At 52.4% G+C, this 18,623-nt stretch overlaps 1 protein-coding gene across 1 annotated transcript; it reads right to left on the reverse strand.

The window, feature by feature from the left end:
- Positions 1-919: 919 nt before the first annotated feature.
- On the reverse strand, positions 920-17,346 carry LOC104081946 (NACHT, LRR and PYD domains-containing protein 12-like; the record flags this gene model as incomplete). Its single annotated transcript, XM_009584879.1, is given in 12 exon segments — positions 920-1,157; positions 1,618-1,821; positions 5,560-5,603; positions 5,605-5,728; positions 6,520-6,690; positions 9,581-9,751; positions 11,540-11,620; positions 11,622-11,708; positions 15,018-15,187; positions 15,395-15,597; positions 15,600-16,698; positions 17,314-17,346. Coding segments are annotated over 12 exon segments (2,625 nt in total), but the record flags the coding sequence as incomplete, so codon positions are not given.
- Between the last annotated feature and the right edge of the window lie 1,277 nt (positions 17,347-18,623).

Below are 18,623 nucleotides of genomic sequence, written 5' to 3' on the forward strand. Positions count from 1 at the left end.
TCAAGGATCATCTGGTCCAACCGTTCTTGGCAAAAGCATGGTTTAGACAATATGGCCCAGCACCCTGTCCAGCTGAATCTTAAAAGTGTCCAATGTTGGGGAATCCACCACTTCCTTGCGGAGATTATTCCAATGGCTGATTGTTCTCATTGTGAAAAATTTTTCTCGTGTCCAATCGGAATCTCCCCGGGAGTAACTTGTACCCATTACCCCTTCTCTTTTCCATGTGACTCTTTGTAAAAAGGGAGTCTCCATCTTCTTTGTAGCCACCCTTTAAATACCGGAACACGGTGATAAGGTCTCCCCTAAGCCTTCTTTTCTCAAGACTGAACAAACCCAGCTCTCTCAGCCTTTCCTCATATGGCAGGCTTCCCAGTCCTTTGATCATCTTTGTGGCCCTCCAGCCTGTTCACATCTTTTTTGCAATAGCAGGGACCGAAACTGAATACAGTGTTCTAGGTGTGGCCTGAGAAGCACTGAGTAGAGTGGGACAATGACTTCTTTATCTCTGCTGGTGATGCCCTTGTTGATGCAACCCAGCATCCTGTTGGCTTGCTTTGCTGCAGCAGCACACTGTTCACTCATATTGAGCTTGTTGTCCACCAGGACTTCCAGGTCCTCTTCCTCAGAGCTGGTCCCCAGCTGGGTAGATCCCAGCCTGTGCTGCACTCCACCCCACATGGTACACCTGGAAGCTACCCCAAGGGTGTAGGACCCAGGGCTGGGGAAACAGGTGCCTGGAGGGGCACCCCTTTCACAAATTCCTCTTGCTCCCTGGGATGAGCAGGGACCCAGTGCTGCAGGCTCATCTTGATGGCAGCCTCTCCCCATCCCCGCAGGCAGCACCTGCCCAGCCCCAGCCCCATTGCGTGCTGCCTGTGGGGCAGCCAGGGAAATGCCCCGAGGAGCCCCGGGTCCCTCACTGGACGCTCTCCAGCTGCCAGGTAGAATTCTTCAGCCCCTTGCAGAGCAGCCGCACCCCAGGATCTCCCAGGTGCTTAGTGCTGATGTCCAGCTGCCGCAGGCTCTGGTTGGTGCCGAGTGCGTCGGCCAGGTCCCCCTGGTGATCTGGCAGCGCTGCAGTCTGCAGGGAAGATGCCCCAGAGAGGAGCCGGGGGTCGTCAGCCCCTGTGCGGGATGCGGCCACCCAGCAGCCCCTCCCCAGCCAACACCCTGCCCACACCCAGGACACACCCACCCCTCAGCCAATGAGGGGACAGCGTGGGAGACACTGCCTTCTCCCGGCCCTGCCAACGGCCTCCCCACAGCCAGTCCCCTCCCAGAAGGGACCAAACGGGACTTCTCAGAGGTGCAAAGGAGAAGGACGAGAGCAAATGAGCCTGAGGGAGGGAGGGAGGAAGGAAGGAAGGAAGGAAGGAAAGAAGGAAGGAAGGAAAAAAGCAAGGAAAAAAGGAAGGCAGGAAAAAAGGAAGGGAGGAGGGAAGTAAGATCCTAGCGCGGCCCAGGACTCTCCATCCACAGGCTCTTCTTGCTCTCTGGGCAGGCAGGGAGGGAGCATGGGATGGTCAGGGACCCAGACTCTCCCTGTCTTTGCAGGCAGCAGCCCCATCAAGTGCTGCCCAGGAGAAATGCCCTGAGCAGCTCTGGGTCCCTCACCGCAGCTTCTCCAGCCGGCAGGCGGGATGCTTCAGCCCCTCACACAGCAGCCGCATCCCAGCATCTCCCAGGTTGTTTCCACCAAGGTGCAGCTCCCGCAGGTGCTGAGCGCTGCAGCCAGGTCCCCACAGCAGGCGCTGGTGAGCTTGGGCCACCACAACCTGCGGGTACAGCAAATCAGAAATACAACGGATCTTGTCACAGCTGCGATGACAGATGCATGCAGATGCACAGCCAGATGCACACACCTCACCAGACCATTGCCCGAAAGCAATGGTCACAAATCCCACCTGTACCCACAATATGCACATCCCTTGGTCAGTGAGGGCTAGCACTGGGGACAACGCCTGCTCCCAGCCCAGCCCAAGAATATCCACATACATCAGGAAGTGCATATTGGGCACAGCGATGGGGAGAGCTCCCACACCCTTCCTGGGGAATCAGCATGGCTGGGCACCTCTCTGAAGTGCTGTTACACAGATGCATGCAGGACAGGGAACAAACAAGAGGAAGTGGAGGTCTGCATGCAGTCGCAGGGCTTTAGTAGCTCATTGGGATCACAGAATCATACTGGAATAGCTCAGATGACCCTAGTGCTGCAATGAGTAGATACAAGCTTTTTTGGAAGCTGGGAAAGCAAGATGGGAGACTTGCCCTTTACGTGAAAGAGTAGCAGATCATAGCCCTGGACTTCAGGAGAGCTGACCCTGGCCTGTTGAGAGATCTGCAAGGAAGAATCCCATGAGAGACTGTCCTCCAGAGAAGAGGGGTCAAGGAGAGCTGGTTGACAATCAAGGATCACCTCCTCCAAGCTCAACAACCATCCATCAAACATGAAAAGGAAGCATACAGGAGGTGGAAGCACAGGAAAGTGGCTTGGAAAGAATGTAGAGATGCTGTCCAAGTGTGCAGGGATCAGGTTAGGAAAGCCAAAGCCCAAATGGAGTTGAATCTGGTGAGGGATGTGAAGGGCAACAAGAAAGGCTTCTACAGGTACATCTGCAGCAGAATGAACAATACAGAAGATGTGGGCCTGCTGCTGAATGGGAGTAGGGACCTGGTCACAAAGGACATGCAGAAGGCTAAAGTACTGAATGCCTTCTTCACCTCAGTCTTCACTGGTGAGACTGGCCTTCAGCAATTCCAGGTCCCTGAGACCAGTGGGAGAGTCCGGGGCAAGGCGGACTTATCCTTAGTGCAGAGAACCAGGATGGGGAATATTTAAGCAAATGGGACATAGGTAAGTTCATGGACCTGATGGAATGCACCCACAGGGGCTGAGGGAGCCAACTGATGTCACTGCAAGGCCACTCTTGATAATCTCTGAAAGGTCATGACGATCAGGGCAGGTTCCTGAGGTCTGGAAGAATGCAAATGTTGCCCCTATCTTCAAGACAGACAAGAAAGAGGATCCTGGGAACTACAGGCTGGGTCAGTCACCTCCATCCTAGGAAAGGTGATGGAGCAAATAATCCAGGGAATCACTTCTGAATACAGGAAGGACAGGAAGGTGACTGGGAGTACTCTGCATGGATTTGCAAAGGGCAAATCATGTCTGACCAACCTGATAGCTGTCTTCGGTAAAATGAGTGGCTTAGTGCATGAGGAGAGAGCCTTGGATGTCATTTAGCTCAACTTCAGAAGGGATTTTGACACTGTCTTCTGCAACACCCACTTAGACAAACTGATGACTATTGGCTAGAAAAGCAGACAGTGAGATGGATTTAAAAGCAGCTGAACGGCTCAACTCAAGGATTGTGGCACTGAGTCTACCTGGAGTCCAGTCATCAGTGGTGTACCACAGAGGTCAACACTGAGGCTAATACTGTTGAACATCTTCATTAGACACCGGGACCGAGTGCACCCTCAGCAAGTTTGCAGCTGATATAAAAGTAGAGGAGTGGCTGACAGACCAGGTGAGCATGCAGCCATTCAGAGGGATCTGGACAGGCTGGAGAAATGGGCTGACAGGAACCTCATGAAGTCCCACAAGGGGAAGTGCAAAGTCTTTCATATTGGGATGAGTAACTCTATATACCAGTAGAGGCTGAGGGCTGACCAGCTGGAAAGCAGCTTGGCAGAAAAGGACCTGGGGGTCCTGGTGGACACCAAGTTGACTACGAGCCAGCAATGTGTCCTTACCACAACAAAGGCTGAGGATATCCTGGGCTGCATTAGGAAGAGTGTTGCCAGCAGGTGGAGGGAGGTGATCCTTCCCCTCTACTCAGCACTGGAATGAGGCTCCACCTGGAGTGCTGTGTCCAGTTCTGGGCTCCCCAGTACAAGGGAGACATGGCCATACTGGAGAGAGACCAACGAAGGGCCAATGAAGGATGATGAAGGGACTGGAGCACCTCACATATGAGGAAAGGCTGAGAAGGCTGGCACTGTTTAGCCTGGAGAAGAGAAGGCTCAGGCTCATCAGGCTCTCTCAGGACCAGAAGGAGCCTGGAGAGCAGATTTGGTCGGGGGCTCTGGGAAGTGAATGAAGAGCCCCTTGGGAAGACAGTGCAGGGTGACCACCACTTGGCATGTGGAAATGGAGGAGGGGAATTGTGGCAGAGAGAGCTGGCACTGTGCACCAGCGGGTCACTCCACAGCCACATTCACTTTCAGCAGCTCACACAGCCAAGTCCTGCAGCACCAGGAGGAGAAACTCACACCAGCTCCGCCTGGCATCCCAGCACCCGGCAGCAGCCCCTGGCAAGCCGGCTGCAGTGACATGGCAGTGAGGCTTCTTGGTGCTGAGCATGGCCAAGGAACGGCTGCCAAGTGATGCGATCCTGTCTGCGTGAGTGTGTTGCAGAGAATTGCAGTGTGTCTCTGCACATGTGCCCCCAGCCTTGGCTCCCAGGTACAGCTGCACTGATGGGGTCCGTGCTGCCCACAGCAGAGCTATGGGGAACAGAAATGGGAAGATGGACCTCCTGGTTCAGAGAACCCTTTCTTCTGAGTTGGGTTTTGAAGCTTCCTTGGGCAAAGGGATCCAAAGAGAGTGTCCTCACTCAGTCCCCTCAGTGGGGACCGTGACAGAGAAGCATGGCTCAGAGTGCACAGTCCAGCAAGAAGCACTGCTTGGAAACACCGAGACGTGTGTTTGGAGATGGCTAACTGTAGCCATGCCCGGGTAGCCAGGAGTCGCACAGATCAGCCGATAGAGGACTGTGGCAGTAACGGAAGGAAATGGCAGGGAGACTTTCTCTTTGAGCGTTTCCATGAGTCTTTTCACTCCTGTCAGTGGCATGTTTCTGAGATACACCTCTGGATTGGTCCAGTTGCTGTGCCCTGTTTCACTCTGCGGAGCACCCTCAGAGGGTGAGAACTGGGTTCCTTTGCGATGAGCTGGCCCAAGAAGTTGTGCTCCGGGAGCACAACTAATGTGCTCCGGCTGTTTGTAGGCTTCCAGTTCATAGCACAAGACCAAAGGTAAGCCAAAAGGAAAGCAACCCAAAATGTCCCAAGTGTGAACATCAGGCCCTCTACATCAGCAGTTTTGTTCCGTGTATCCAATGTCCTGGCTCTTCACTGCTGGCAAATTTGGACATGGCCTTTCAGCAGACCCATTTCCTCAATAAGTCCTGCTGGTTCTGACCCCCAACCATCCTTCCCACTGCTTTGGGCCCATCATGGTGGAGACAAGGAATGGGAATTTCTGGCCATTTTGTTTTGTCCAGTCATCTCAGTGTGTATGCTAGTGGCCACACTGCTGTAAGGGGGGAAGTAGGGGTGGATGCTGCTGATTAAAAAACTCAAGTGCCATGGGCTATGCCACACACACCCTTGATATCCACATGCAGCTTTCAGAGATGACACAAGGCCTGTACTTGAGCCCTGAAATTTGGGATGGGAGCTGGGGGCCAAGAAGGCTGTGGGAAAAAGGCCTGATGGGAGAGGGAGTGTTAACAGCACACGAAAATCCCTAAGGAGCCCCGGCTCCATCACTGCAGTTTCTCCATCCGGCAGGAGGGATGCTTCAGGCCCTCGCACCTCGCACAGCAGGCGCACCCCAACGTCATTATTACCCAGGTCCAGCTCCCGCAGACTCGGGCTGGCGCTGAGCACAGTGGCCAGGTCCCCGCAGCCGGTGCTGGTGATTTGGCAGTGCTGCAGCCTGCAGGGGAGGCACACAAAGAGGAGCTGTGAGATCGTCACAGCCACCAAGAGACAGACACACTCACCCACCCACCAGCCTTCCCAGTTTAATCCCACTAGTCCCCGACCCTGAGCTTCCCCAGTCACTGGGCACCTCCCAAGGCTACAGACAAGAAACAGGAATTTCTGGGCACTTTGTTTTGTTCACAAAGTCATCTCAGCGTGCACGCTAGTCATCCCACCACCATAGTGGTAATTGTGCGGCTGTGTTCCCATGGCTCAGCAGAGCGCTCTAGAGCTACAGGAGATGCCCCACATGGCTCAAACATCCAGGCAGAGCTCGCAGAGACAACATAGGGCCTGCACAAGAGCCCCAACATTCGGCATGGTAGCCAGGGTGGTGATGTGAGTAAAAGCAAGGACTGGGAGGGAGCTGAGTGGCACAGCCCAGGATGACTTCGGCCTGGCAGAAGAGGGACTTCTCACAAGGATGTGTCCTCTGCCCTCCTCCGGTGCCCGCTCACGTGGGACTGAACACCCTGGACTCAGCAGACACCAGGGCTGGGGAAACAGGTGCCTGGAGGTGCACCCCTTTCGCACACTCCTCTTGCTCTCCGGGCAGGCAGGCCCGGAGCACAGGATGAGCAGGGACCCAGCGCTGCAGGCTCACCTTGATGGCAGCGTCTTCCCATCCCTGCAGGCAGCAGCTGACCAGTCCCAGCCCAAACCCCATCAAGGGCTGCCCACAAGGCAGCCAAGGAAATGCCCCAATGGGACATTTCCAAGGAAGGATCCTTGGGGATCCTTCACCCCAAGATCTCCAGCCGGCAGGTGGGTTGCTTCAGGCCCTCGAACAGCAGCCGCACCCCAGCGTCTCCAAAATCATTATCACCCAGGTCTAGCTCCCGCAAACTCAGGCTGGTGCCGAGCGCAGTGGCCAGGTCCCCACAGCCAGTGCTGGTCAGCTGGCAATATTGCAACCTGCAGGCGAGACACACCAAAAGGAGCCACAAGACCATCACAGCCACCAGGACAGATGTAACCACCCCGCAGCCTCTCAACAGGCTATATCCACATGCCATGGCCAGAAACCCTGCCCACATTCATGGAAGCCAGTGCTTGACCAAGAGCTCGGTGCTGGACTGACCGCTTGCTCCAAGCCCAGCCCTCGGCCTCCTCTGAGCCCATTTCTTCCGAGAAGGGAACAAATGGCTCTTCTCAGTGGTGCATAATGGAAGGATAAGAGGCAACAGGCATGAGTTCCAACAGAGAAAACTAATTAGACTTTAGATCTCTCCATCCCCCATTTCCCCACAATGAGTGCGGTCAAACAGTGGAACAGAGAGGCTGTGGGATCCTCATTCTTGAAAACATTCCTAACACAGTTGGACAAGACCCTGAACAACAGAACCTACGGCAGCCCAGCTTTGAACATGAAGAAGTGCTAAATGACTTCTGGAGGTCCCCTCCTACCTAAACTACTTTATGATTCTGGATTGGGCAAGACCCTTCTGCAAATGGCTGGAGCCATGGAGAGTCTGGAAAACAGGCCTATTCCTAGAATCCTTCAGACCCTGCCTGCACTCAGGACATACACGTAGGGATGTGCCCCTTCAGCCGAAAATGCAGCAACACTTGTGTTAGCCCCTTTGCTAACACAATCCCTACCGCTGGGCTTGCTCATTCATGGCATTCATCCACTAGGACATCCTTCTGCTGCCCAGCTGCTCTTTTCCTGCTTGGAGGGGAGAGCAGGCAAGATCACTTTAATTGCCCAGCCCACCTGCCTGTACTTCAGGATCCATTTTCTCCTGCCTTGCCTTCACATATCCTTATGCATCCCTTCAAGCTTCCATGGAATCACTCTTCTGCCCTAGGCCAACAATGGGAAGCACCAGCTTAGCAGCACTTCCTTCCATCTGTTCAATGATCTTGAAAAAGTGAATACTGCTACTCTCCTCCCTTCACAAGTTCCATTTGTAAAGGCCCCTCTCTGCTGAGAAGCCTTAGATCTTCCTCATTTTCTTCTTTGGGAAAAGCCTCGTCCACCTTTGCCCTTCAATATCAGGTGATGGGCACCAGGGAATCCTGCAGGTCATCTCAGCTGGCACAGGCCACCTCCATGTGGGATCTGTCAAGCCCCTCCAAGCAGTGCATAGCAGATGTTTTTCTTCTCCTAGAGGATCTCATTGAGCAACTTCTAAACCAGCTTCTGGGTAGAGATTCCTTTTTCCTCAGTCCAAGCAGACATCAAGAACTGTATGAAGTTTAGCAAAGACAAGTGCAAGGTCCTGTACCTGGGACAACATAACCAAAGAGCCCAGTACAGACAAGGATCGGTGTGGCTGGGGAGCAGCCTTGCTGAAAGGGACCTGGGGTCCTGGTGGACAACAAGCTGAATGTGAGTCAGCAGTACGCTGCTGCAGCAATGAAGGCAAATCAGATCCTGAGCTGCAACCACAGGGGCATTGCTAGCAGAGATAGAGATGTGATCATTCCACTCTCCTTCATGCTTATCAGGCCACACCTGGAGTACTGTGTCCAGTTCTGGTCCCCACAATTCAAGAAAGATGTGGACAGACTGGAAAGGGTCCAAAGGAGTGCCACAAAGATGATCAAAGGAGATCATGAGAACCTGCCCTGATCATAAGGAAAGACTGAAGGAGTTAGGTCTTTTCTGCCTGGAGAAGAGAAAGCTCAGGGAGGACCTCATGACAGTATTCCAGAACTTAAAGAGTAGCTACAAAGAGGATGGAGGCTCTCTCTTCACAAGGAGCCACATGGAGAAGACAAGGGGCAATGGGTACAAGTTGCACTGGGAGAGGTTTCATCTCAACATAAGAAAGAAATTTTTAACAGCAAGAACAATCATTCACTGGAACAACCTTCCCAGGGACATGGTAGAGTCCCCATCGCTGGAGGTTTTCAAGATGTGATTGGACAAGTTGCTAGATAATCTCCTCTAGGCTCCCCTTCCCACAAACAGTTGGACCAGATGATCTTTCAAGGTCCCTTCCAGCCTGGGCTATTCTATGATTCTATGATCATCCATTCTGATTTATGCAAGAGATCATTTGAGAAGAGGAGGTGTCCATCATAGTATTTGAGGCTGTGTTCTCCTTGGTAGTTTCATGCTACTGCTCCCATTTCAGTCACAAGAGATGCCAGGCTGAATCCCATTGCCCAAAGAAAGGGGTCCAGGGCTGACAGAGATGGGGTTGACTGGATCGTGATCTGGGGCTTGCAAACATGACACAGAGCCAACAAACCTCAATGCCAGGAAGGCTGTATGAGAAAAGCAACAGCTTAGAAAGGTAGCCGAGTGACCCAACTCGTGTCAACTCGTGACCATGGTCACAGCATGCTAACACAGACATCGTGCACTGGAGGAATTCAGGGACTGACTCTCCAGCTCAGTTCCACTGGGTATGTCCCAGCGGAGATCCCTGTGTTTCAGTTGGCCACCCTGAGGCCTGTCCTTTGCAGGAGGAGAGACAGGCTTCCCCCGGGAGGCGTGCAGCTCTCTGGGGTGCTGCAGAGTCCTACGCTGGAGCAATGAGTTGGTCATGGCAGAAGATCGCCTTTTCACAAGGACGTTGTCCTCTGCCCTCCCCTGGTGCCCGCTCACGTGGGACTGAACGCCCTGGACACAGCAGACACCAGGGCTGGGGAAACAGGTGCCTGGAGGGGCACCCCTCTACACACTCTTGCTCTCTGGGCAGGCAGTCGGGGGGGGAGCACGGGATGAGCAGGGACCCAGCACTGCAGGCTCACTTCCATGGCAGCCTCTCCCCATTCTTGCAGGCAGCAGCTGCCCAGCTCCATCAAGTGTTGCCCGGGGAAATGCCCCAAGGAGCCCCAGGTCCCTCACCGCAGTTTCTCCAGCTGGCAGGTGGGATGCTTCAGCCCCTCACACAGTTACGGCACCCCGGCATCTCCCAGCTTGTTATCACCAATGTCGAGGTCCCTCAGTCTCTGGTTGGTGCTGAGCACTGCACCCAGGTCCTCACAGCCAGCACTGGTTAATTCACACGCCCACAACCTGCAGGGAATGCACATGGGGAAGACTCTCAGTGTTGCCAGCCCAGCCTGCCATCTTTCCTCCCCTGGCAGCAAGGGCCAAGAAGGGGCCCCCAGGCAGGGAGCCCTGCAGGCAGGGTGCTGGGAAGAGCTGGGCAACAGGCTACCAGCTCAGCCCAGGCAGGGTTGCCCCCCTGCCTAGAGCCAGGTGCAACACCCATCTCCTCTGACCCTCCAGCTCCCACAGAGAGACTCTTGCTGGCATAGCAGCCAGACTGTGCTGGCTTCTGGCCCCTAACAGCTGGCTGTGGGCCACCTCATGAGCCCTCATCCATTCGAATCCTCCCCTCCTCATCTGAGACCTTCCAGTGCTTCCTGCAGCTGGTCAGGAACAGGCTTCCCGGGCTTTAACACACGGCAAGAAACCCTACCCCTTGGCAGGGCCTTTCCCAGCACAAGCCCTCCTTCAAACTTTGCTCTGAGTACTGAAATGCCACCCCAATCTACAGCTAACTGAGCCCCACGTATTTAAAGATTGGTTTTGTTCCTCCCACCTGACAGGGAGAGAGTGTTCCCATCAGAAAGTGGGAGGCTATGGGGAGGGGAAAAAACCCCTCCATACAGTTCAGTGGTGAAATCAAGAGGAAGGAGCCTTCACAATTCAACAGGAAAGCAGAACGTTTTGATAAATGCATGAAAATAAAAAAAAATAATGGTTGCCCCAATGCAAGAATGCACCATTGGAAACTGGTGCAAGCCCAGCAGAGGAGCACAAAGATGGCTAGGGGGCTGCAGCAACATGAGATATGAGGAGAGGCCAAGAGCACAGGGTTTGTTCAATCAAGGGAGGAGAAGTCCAAGGGTGCAATCTTATTGCTGTTACCAGATACTTCCTGGGACAGTGAGTCCCGGGTGCACAGAGGTGCACAGGAACCTAGACTTCAGATCTCTCTGTTCCCCGTTCCCCCACGATGAGCGTGGTCACACAATGGAACAGGACCCCAGAGAGGCTGTGGGATCCTCATCCTTGGAAACATTCCTAACACAGTTGGACAAGACCCTGAACAACAGAACCTACAGCAGCCCAGCTTTGAACATGAAGTGCTAGACGAGGAGGTCCCCTCCTACCTAAACTACTTTATGATTCTGGATCTGGGCAAGACCCTGCTCATTAACTGCCCTTCTGCAAATGGCTGGAGCCGTGGAGAGTCTGGAAAACAGGCCTATTCCTAGAATCCTTCAGACCCTGCCTGCACTCAGGACATACATGTAGGGATGCACTCCTTCAGCTGAAAATGCAGCAACGCTAACTCCCCCTTTGCCAACACAATCCCTACCGCTGGGCTTGCTCATTCATGGCAGGATTGCGAAATCTCCAGGCAAAGGCTGATGTAAAGACCTCCACTCTCTCCAGGACATTCTTCTGCTGCCCAGCTGCTCTCTTCCTGCTTGGAGGGGAGAGCAGGCAAGATCACTTTAATTGCCCAGCCCACCTGCCTGTGCTTCAGGATACCTTTCCTCCCACATTAGCTCTATGCGACCACCCCAGCTTCAGCCATATTGCTCGCATGTCCCAGTACAATGGTGGGGAACTCAAGCTTAGCAGCACTTTCACCCCACCCCATGATCTCAGAAGAGCTGTCTCCCTTTTCAGGAGTTCATCCCCTCTCTCAGGCTTGCCTCTCTGATGAGTGCCATTTGGGAGACACCGCTTCCATCTCCACATACCAGTTGGCAGCAGCAGCTGCCCAGCCCTAGCCCCATCGAGTGCTGCCCAGGGAAATACCCCGAGGAGCTCCAGGTCTCTCACCGCAGTCTCTCCAGCAGGCAGGCTGGATGCTTCAGCCCCTCGCACAACAGCCGCACCCCAGTGTCTCCCACCCCCGTCTTGCAGGTCCAGCTCCCGCAGGCTCCGGCTGGTGCTGAGCACGGCGGCCAGGTTCCTGCAGCCGCGGCTGGTGAGCTGGCACTGCCACAGGCTGCAGAAAGATGCACCAAAGAGGGTTGGGAGTTATCAGAGCCACCGGGACAGATGCAGCCCCCCACCATGCAGAGCCACGGGGATCAGCAGAACCTGATCCTGGCCTGTGTGTGGCCCCAGCGCGCTATGCCTTGTTTGGGGTGGGAGTATCCCTCTCCGCCTTCCCCACCCCGGGAAGGGGTTCCTCTGGTTTTCCCCACCCCAAGCTGATGTTCCCCAGGGACCTGGGCCAGGTTCCAGTGGAGCACTGGACAACCCCTCTCCCTCAACGCCCCGTAGCAGGGCCTTCAGATACCTTCCTGAGGCTCGAGGGCTGTGAACACAAGCCCTATCAGGTGGAGAAGGACTCGACTCCTCCTCTCCAGTCTCTGGTCACATGCAGGAAGCACAAGGGCACTACACACAGGGATTTGGGATTCTCTCTCCAGCAGAATTCAGGTGGGCAGAGTGATCTGCCTGCTTGAGAGAAAGGCTGGCATTTTGGTTGGTTTGTCTCTAAGGAACAGAACAGTTTTCTCACCTGAGTGTCTTCAATTTGCTCCTTGGATTCCCTACAGCTTGATGGAGCAGGGACAGAGGTGATGACTGTGACTGCTCTGCCTGGCATGGCTGCCTGGAGAAGTGAAGAGGAGATGCTCTGCATGAGAGGTGGCAAGCTGGATTCGTTACTAGTTCACAAGCATCAAGACAGCATGTCAGGGAGCAGGACCTCCCACTCAAAACAGGATGGTGTGTATTCCCAGTTCATTGCAAATCATTTGAAAACCAGATGTGGCTCACACCATGCAATGCTGGGTCAGACATTCAAGACATTGAGAGTAATCACCAATGCTGTGCGTTGTACACAGTTACCTTAGTGTGACCATTCACTCAGCTTTTGGCGTAACACGTGGCTCACACCAAGACCCGATGTGTGCTGGGAGCAGCACCATTAGGTCAAAGCGAGAGCAGCACGTTCGCAGGACACGCTGGACATGCATTGTGATGGAGAAGCTAGGCTAGGTAACTATTTCGCTCACAGACACGCGAGTTGGAGAATTTGCAAGATATTGGAGAACATGAGAGATATGTGAGAAGGTGTAGTGAATACACAAATGAATGAATTAGAGAATTCATGTGATAGACTAATCTGTACAAAGGGGATTGAGCCTTTGCTTGATTTATTTTTAACCAGAGGAGCTCATGAAATAAATTTTAATTTACAAAGTGTAAATTGCCCTGTAAATTTGAAAGATCCAAATGAACCATGACACTTACCCATGCAAAGGCTTTTGCTATCCACATACAAAGACTATGCTTGCTCTGATCAGGTTTGTAGGAGGGTTTCCCAGGGAAGGCAAGCTGGTGCTTTTCACTGTCATCAACAAACCCTTGAGGAGCAGGGCACTGGGCTGCCTGGACACTGGACAGAGCTCTCCAGAAATGTCTCAGCCTCTAAACAGATCTAAAGGTTCCTCTGGAATTCCAGGAACAGAGACGCTTACGCGAATTGAAACTGCCCCATGGCAAGAGCGAGCGACCCATGTCCCTATGCAGGGGATGGGAATGGGAGCACATCCACAGCCTTCATTTGCGCTGCTAATCCTTTCCTTCATAAGATGCAGTTCCTTTCTGAGCATTAACTACCACTGTTGGGAAAAGGGCAACTGCGCTCCCCACTGAGCACACAGCTCCCACAGGGAAAAACCACACGGACCGAGTCCAGCCGGGTCATGACAGCTGGTGCCATCAGCAGTAGCCCAGTGCCCTGGCACGAGTGCAAGAAGCTACCTCAGGGAGTTGGCTATGGGATACAGCCCTTGAGGGGCTGTATCTGAACAGGTCTCTGAGACCACTCAGAGCCACAGCTCACCCAGAGTCCAGGTGGACATGCTGTTTGGGGGTACCCATTCACCAGCCCCCACGCCTGTTCACTGCAATTTGGACCAGGACAATAAACCCGCTTGCGTCTGACTTGCTCGTGCTCTCAAGGTGTTCTTCACCACTCTTCCCTGGTGTTGGGGAGGGAACTCTGGGAGCTCTCTTCCCGACTGATGGGGAAACAGGTGCAGGGTAGTGCCCAATACTACCATCCCTTCCCAAACTCCTTGCCGGTCCCACTGCTGACCATGGAAGTACAGCTACAGTGCCGTGGAAGTGGCAGCTGCTGCCGCTTTTCCAGTTTAACAAATACCTTCCAAGGGAAGAAGACCGTGCTTTGACAGTCGCCCAATGCCACAGGAAAGCCTCGCCACAATGAGAAGGTTGCAACCCATAGGGGAGAGGGGATACAGACAAAAACTGTGCTTTTACAGGGGTTATGGTTTTTCCGGTACAGAACTCCTGAGAAGCCCTCTGCAGCATGAGCCATCTCTTGCCCTGTCTCAGGGGTCCAGGCTCATTTTGTGCTGTGCTGAGCATCTCCTCCAGCTCACTCAGGACACTTGCCCTGGCCAGATTGCTGAGAGGTGAACAGACCACTCCTAGCTGGGTACCAGAGCCCTCTGCCTGATCAAGCACAGCACTCTCGTGAGCAGAGTCTCACAAGAGACTCTGCCAGCCTGCACAGTGCAGGTAAGAGTCAAACAGGTCAAGGGAGAAGCAACTGCCCATGGCCATTTAGCACACGTGCCCCGGGCAAGTGCAGGATTGCAGCTTAACCCCTTCCAAACTCAAACAGGATGGCCCAAGCTTTTTGCTCTCTCCTTCTTTGCTAGGACTCTCTCTGGAGGCAAGTCAAACCTTCCAGCCTTTCAGACTAAGGACTCCAAGGAAAGGGGTAGTGAAAAAAAACAGGATTGCATTTTGAGGAAGAGCAAATGGAAATGCCTTTAAAAATACCTTTTGCAGTGCATCCCTCTACTAGGGCAATGCAGTGGAGATAAGCGCTTGTATTTCCCGCAGAGAAACACCACTCTGGCTTGGTACTTTCCTGGACCTAGGAGAAGAGGCTTTGTAGACACAGTGGATGGCTAACAAGCTCTGCAGCTCCACAGCTCCCTTATGGAACTGCCTACAGAGTAGGTGTCAGCTCCATCAGCATGGTCTCCACAATAGCCTTAGTCAATCAGTAATGAAATGAGTAACCATGACGAGAGTGCAGGGGAAAGTTTTTTAGTAGGAAAGCAAGAAGAGTCCCTTCACTATAATAGCATTAGTTTGGGAAAGACTTTCTACTATTTTTAGTTCGTAGAAAGGGAGAGAAGACCAACTTACTGGTTCAGGGAACTTTGTCACTGTGGTTGTCAGACAATACACTTACAGACATGATCTCTCTGGGAGCCCTGGAATGACCTTGTTTTCATGGTCTTCCCATGTAAGGAAGCACCATTCAAGATGAAGGGAGTCCAGTCCCTTCCAGGGTTTGACACAGAATGAGAGAACCCTTTGATCAAATTGGGTTAGGCTGATGTCTCTTAGAACAATCCCCGTGAAATGCTCCAATGCATTGCTCACAAATGTTTCTTCTTGACTCTCAAACAAACAGTGAAATATATTCTAGTCAAAAATCACCCTATCAGAACTTGAAGCTACTCCTTGGCTTATCTGAGTCCACCTCAGCAAGTCTTCCTCAATTTGAGGTGAAGTTTCACATCCAGTTATTTCTTTCAGCTTCTTCTTTAGTTCATTGTTTAACAGGCCAAACAGGAATCGCACCACTAATATCAAACGTGTTTTACATTCATTGTAGTTTTCAAGCACTACATTTATTCTCTTCTCAGGAGTCCCTGAGTGTTCCCTTGTGTTTTCACCGTCCCCCGGTGCATAGAAAAACGCTGCAAAAAACTCTTGAAAGCTCAGATGAATGAAGCTGTAGACATTCACGCACTCCCTACCTTTTCTTAGAACACTCTCACTCAGAAAAAGGGAGCATAGAACTTGGTGATTTAAGCCATGTTCCTTGATCTTCTTTCCTCAAACAGGATCTCCTGCTTCCAGATCCCATCAGCAGCCAGGCAGCAAAGTCTGCCCAGGAACTTCTTCAGATCCTGCTTCAGATCTTCTTTCCCACACTTGAGTAATCTGGAAAGGTAGGACACATACAGCTCTGTGATTGTTGTAGAAGGGTGGGAAAGATCATTCCCTTCATCAAGTTCTTGTTCAAGGGCAGTGCAGACGGTCCAACACATGATGGGTACAAGACACATGGTAAAAAGAGTGTCATTTCTTTTGACAAAGCTAATTGCTTTTCTTGCTTTGTCTTCATCCATGAAGAACTTGCGGAAATATTCCTCCCTCTCAGCTTCTGAAAAACCCAGTATCTCTACAAAACACTCTGTCTTTAAACACTGCCCCAGACTTTGAAGAGCTGTTGGTCTTGTGGCGATGAGTAAGGAAGACTCCGAAAGGAGAGTCTTCTCCAATAAACTGCTCAGAATAATTTCTATGGGCTTCTTTTCCTCAGCACTTGAGCATAATTTACATTTCGGTTGATCCAAGGAAAACCTCAGTTCGTCAAAGCCATCAATGATGAACAGAAGCTTCTGGGGACTAGCCAGGATCTTGCCAAGTGGTGCCCGTTGATCAGGACAGCAATCTGACATCAAGTCACCCAGACTCAGCAAGTCCTCTTGCTGAGAAAGGTTGATCTCTCTACAGCTTATGTAGAAAGCATAGTCAAACTGTGCATAAAGGGCTCCTTTTGCCCAGTCTAACATGATCTTTCTTGATGTCGTTGTCTTTCCAATACCTGCAGCTCCCACCAGCACAATGATCTGTGGTATTTGCCCTCTTTTATCAGGATGAAAAAGCATTTCTGCAGTGATGGTACGTTTAGCACCTTCTCCTCTGACCTCCTCATGTCTCTGTCTGAGACACAGGACCTCATGTTCTTGTTCAGTTGTGTTCTGAGTCTTTATAACCATCATCAGCTTTGCATATCTGCTGCTTAGAGTCATGTTCTCACCGAGGCAAGTGTTCACCTCTTTAAACGTACAGAACTCTCTTGCTACATGGTCTCTGTACTTCTGCCTGTAATCTAAACCAATAAGAAACAGAAGTACCACCTCCTAATAAAGGCAAACTTCTCATTAGCCCCTCATCATTAAAATTATTCCCACAACACATTCCCAGTACACTGCACTTGTTTTACATCTCTGTCTGAGAAGACTTCCAAAGACCTTTACAATGGCTTATGCTGAACAACCATCTGAGCAGGCCTCTCTACCTTTTATTTAGGGAAGGTGGGGGGAACCAGCTCCTCTTCACACGGCTCCATTAAGTACAACCAAGTAGGGCAGAAGGAACCCAATGGGGGAAGAACATCTTCATAGGAAAGACTGGTGAGCATTTACTTGGAAAACAGTTGCTAAGCATACTCCTCTTTCTGTAAAGCAGAAGAGGACTTCCATCTTAATTTCTCAAATGGAAGACACATGGTTCCCCTGGCCCAAATCAGATTTGGAGGGCAGAGCTCCAGCTAACCTCCACTGCAATAGGCAGGTGATATTGTCGGTTGCTTAGAGATCATCCATTGTATCACCTCTCTTCCTTCAAACTCTGCCAGAAAAGGAGAATCTGAATTGTCCCTTGTATTCCCTAGGTGTGTAGATGGCTCTGCACCACTATCTCCTGGCTGAGATAGCTGCACGTAGCATAGGCACTTCTGCTGAAATGGCACATACCGTCAGCTGATGTTCCAGGACTGGGAGCTGAAACTGCAAAATGAACATGAGTCTTAGCATAGTGGTGTGGCAGAGTCCTACAAACAATGTTCAGCAGCAGTGGATCCCTGTGGAACCTGCCCAAAATCCCAGAGGATAAAGCAGAGTTCTGCTACTGATATTGCCACACAAGCACTGTGAACACTCCCCACCCTCTGCAGATCAACCTGCCTTGACATTGGGAAGGAACCCCTCTCCTCCCAGGGAACCCCAGGTCCCACATGGGGACATTAGAATCATAGAATCATTAAGGTTGGAAAAGACCTCTAAGATCATCGAGTCCAACCATCAACTCAACACCACCATGCCCACTAACCCATGTCCCTAAGCACCTCATCTACACATCTTTTAAATACTTCTAGGGATGGTGACTCCACCACTTCCCTGGGCAGCCTGTTCCAAGGCCTGACCACTCTTTCAGTAAAGAAATTTTTCATAATCTAAACCTCCCTTGGCGCAGCTTGAGGCCATTTCCTCTCGTCCTATCACTAGTTACTTGGCAGAAGAGACCAGCACCCACCTCACTACAACCTCCTTTCAGGTAGTTGTAGAGCGCGATGAGGTCTCCCCTCAGCCTCCTCTTCTCCAGGCTAAACAGCCCCAGTTCCCTCAGCCGCTCCTCATCAGACTTGTTCTCCAGACCCTTCACCAGCTTCGTTGCCCTTCTTCCTTCCCAGAGCAGAACAAATTGCCTGAGCTGTGGGCCACAACCCACCCCACCTGATCAAGAGGGCAGGGCACGTAGCACCCCAGGGGAAAGGGAGGAGTCATGGCAGCAGTCCCCGAAACAGTCATTAGGGCATTGGCAGGAGGGTGTCCTTACAGTTCCTCCCCCCAGCAAGGAGAGCACTGGGCTCCTCTCCTTCTCCCCTTTCCCCGGGACTTGAAATCTGCTCTCACCCCTTTGAGGAGCAGCTTGCTTTGCACTTTTTCCAGGGAGCAGGCGGAGAAAAGGAGAGAAGAGCACTAGTATCCTCCTGCCTCCTCACCTTCCTCTTTCTTCTGCCTCAGCTGAGCTACCGTGTCTCCGGCTGACCCCTTCCAGCACAGGGATGGCCACCCCCATCCACAGTAACCTCTGCTCCCAGCGCTCCCACACGCGCTCAGCAGGCGCGCCTGCGTCATCAGTGTCCTCAAACCCACCTCTGGGCAGGCTCTGCGCCCCTCCGTAACCCCTACGTCACAACTAAACGTGCCCGGGGCGAGATCCCCCCGCGCTTCCGAAAGGACGCCCCGGCGGTTCCTCTCTCGGGCCACCGGGAAAGGGGCCG

Source organism: Fulmarus glacialis, unplaced genomic scaffold (genome assembly GCF_000690835.1).
Source record: "Fulmarus glacialis isolate BGI_N327 unplaced genomic scaffold, ASM69083v1 scaffold739, whole genome shotgun sequence".
NCBI lineage: Eukaryota > Metazoa > Chordata > Aves > Procellariiformes > Procellariidae > Fulmarus > Fulmarus glacialis.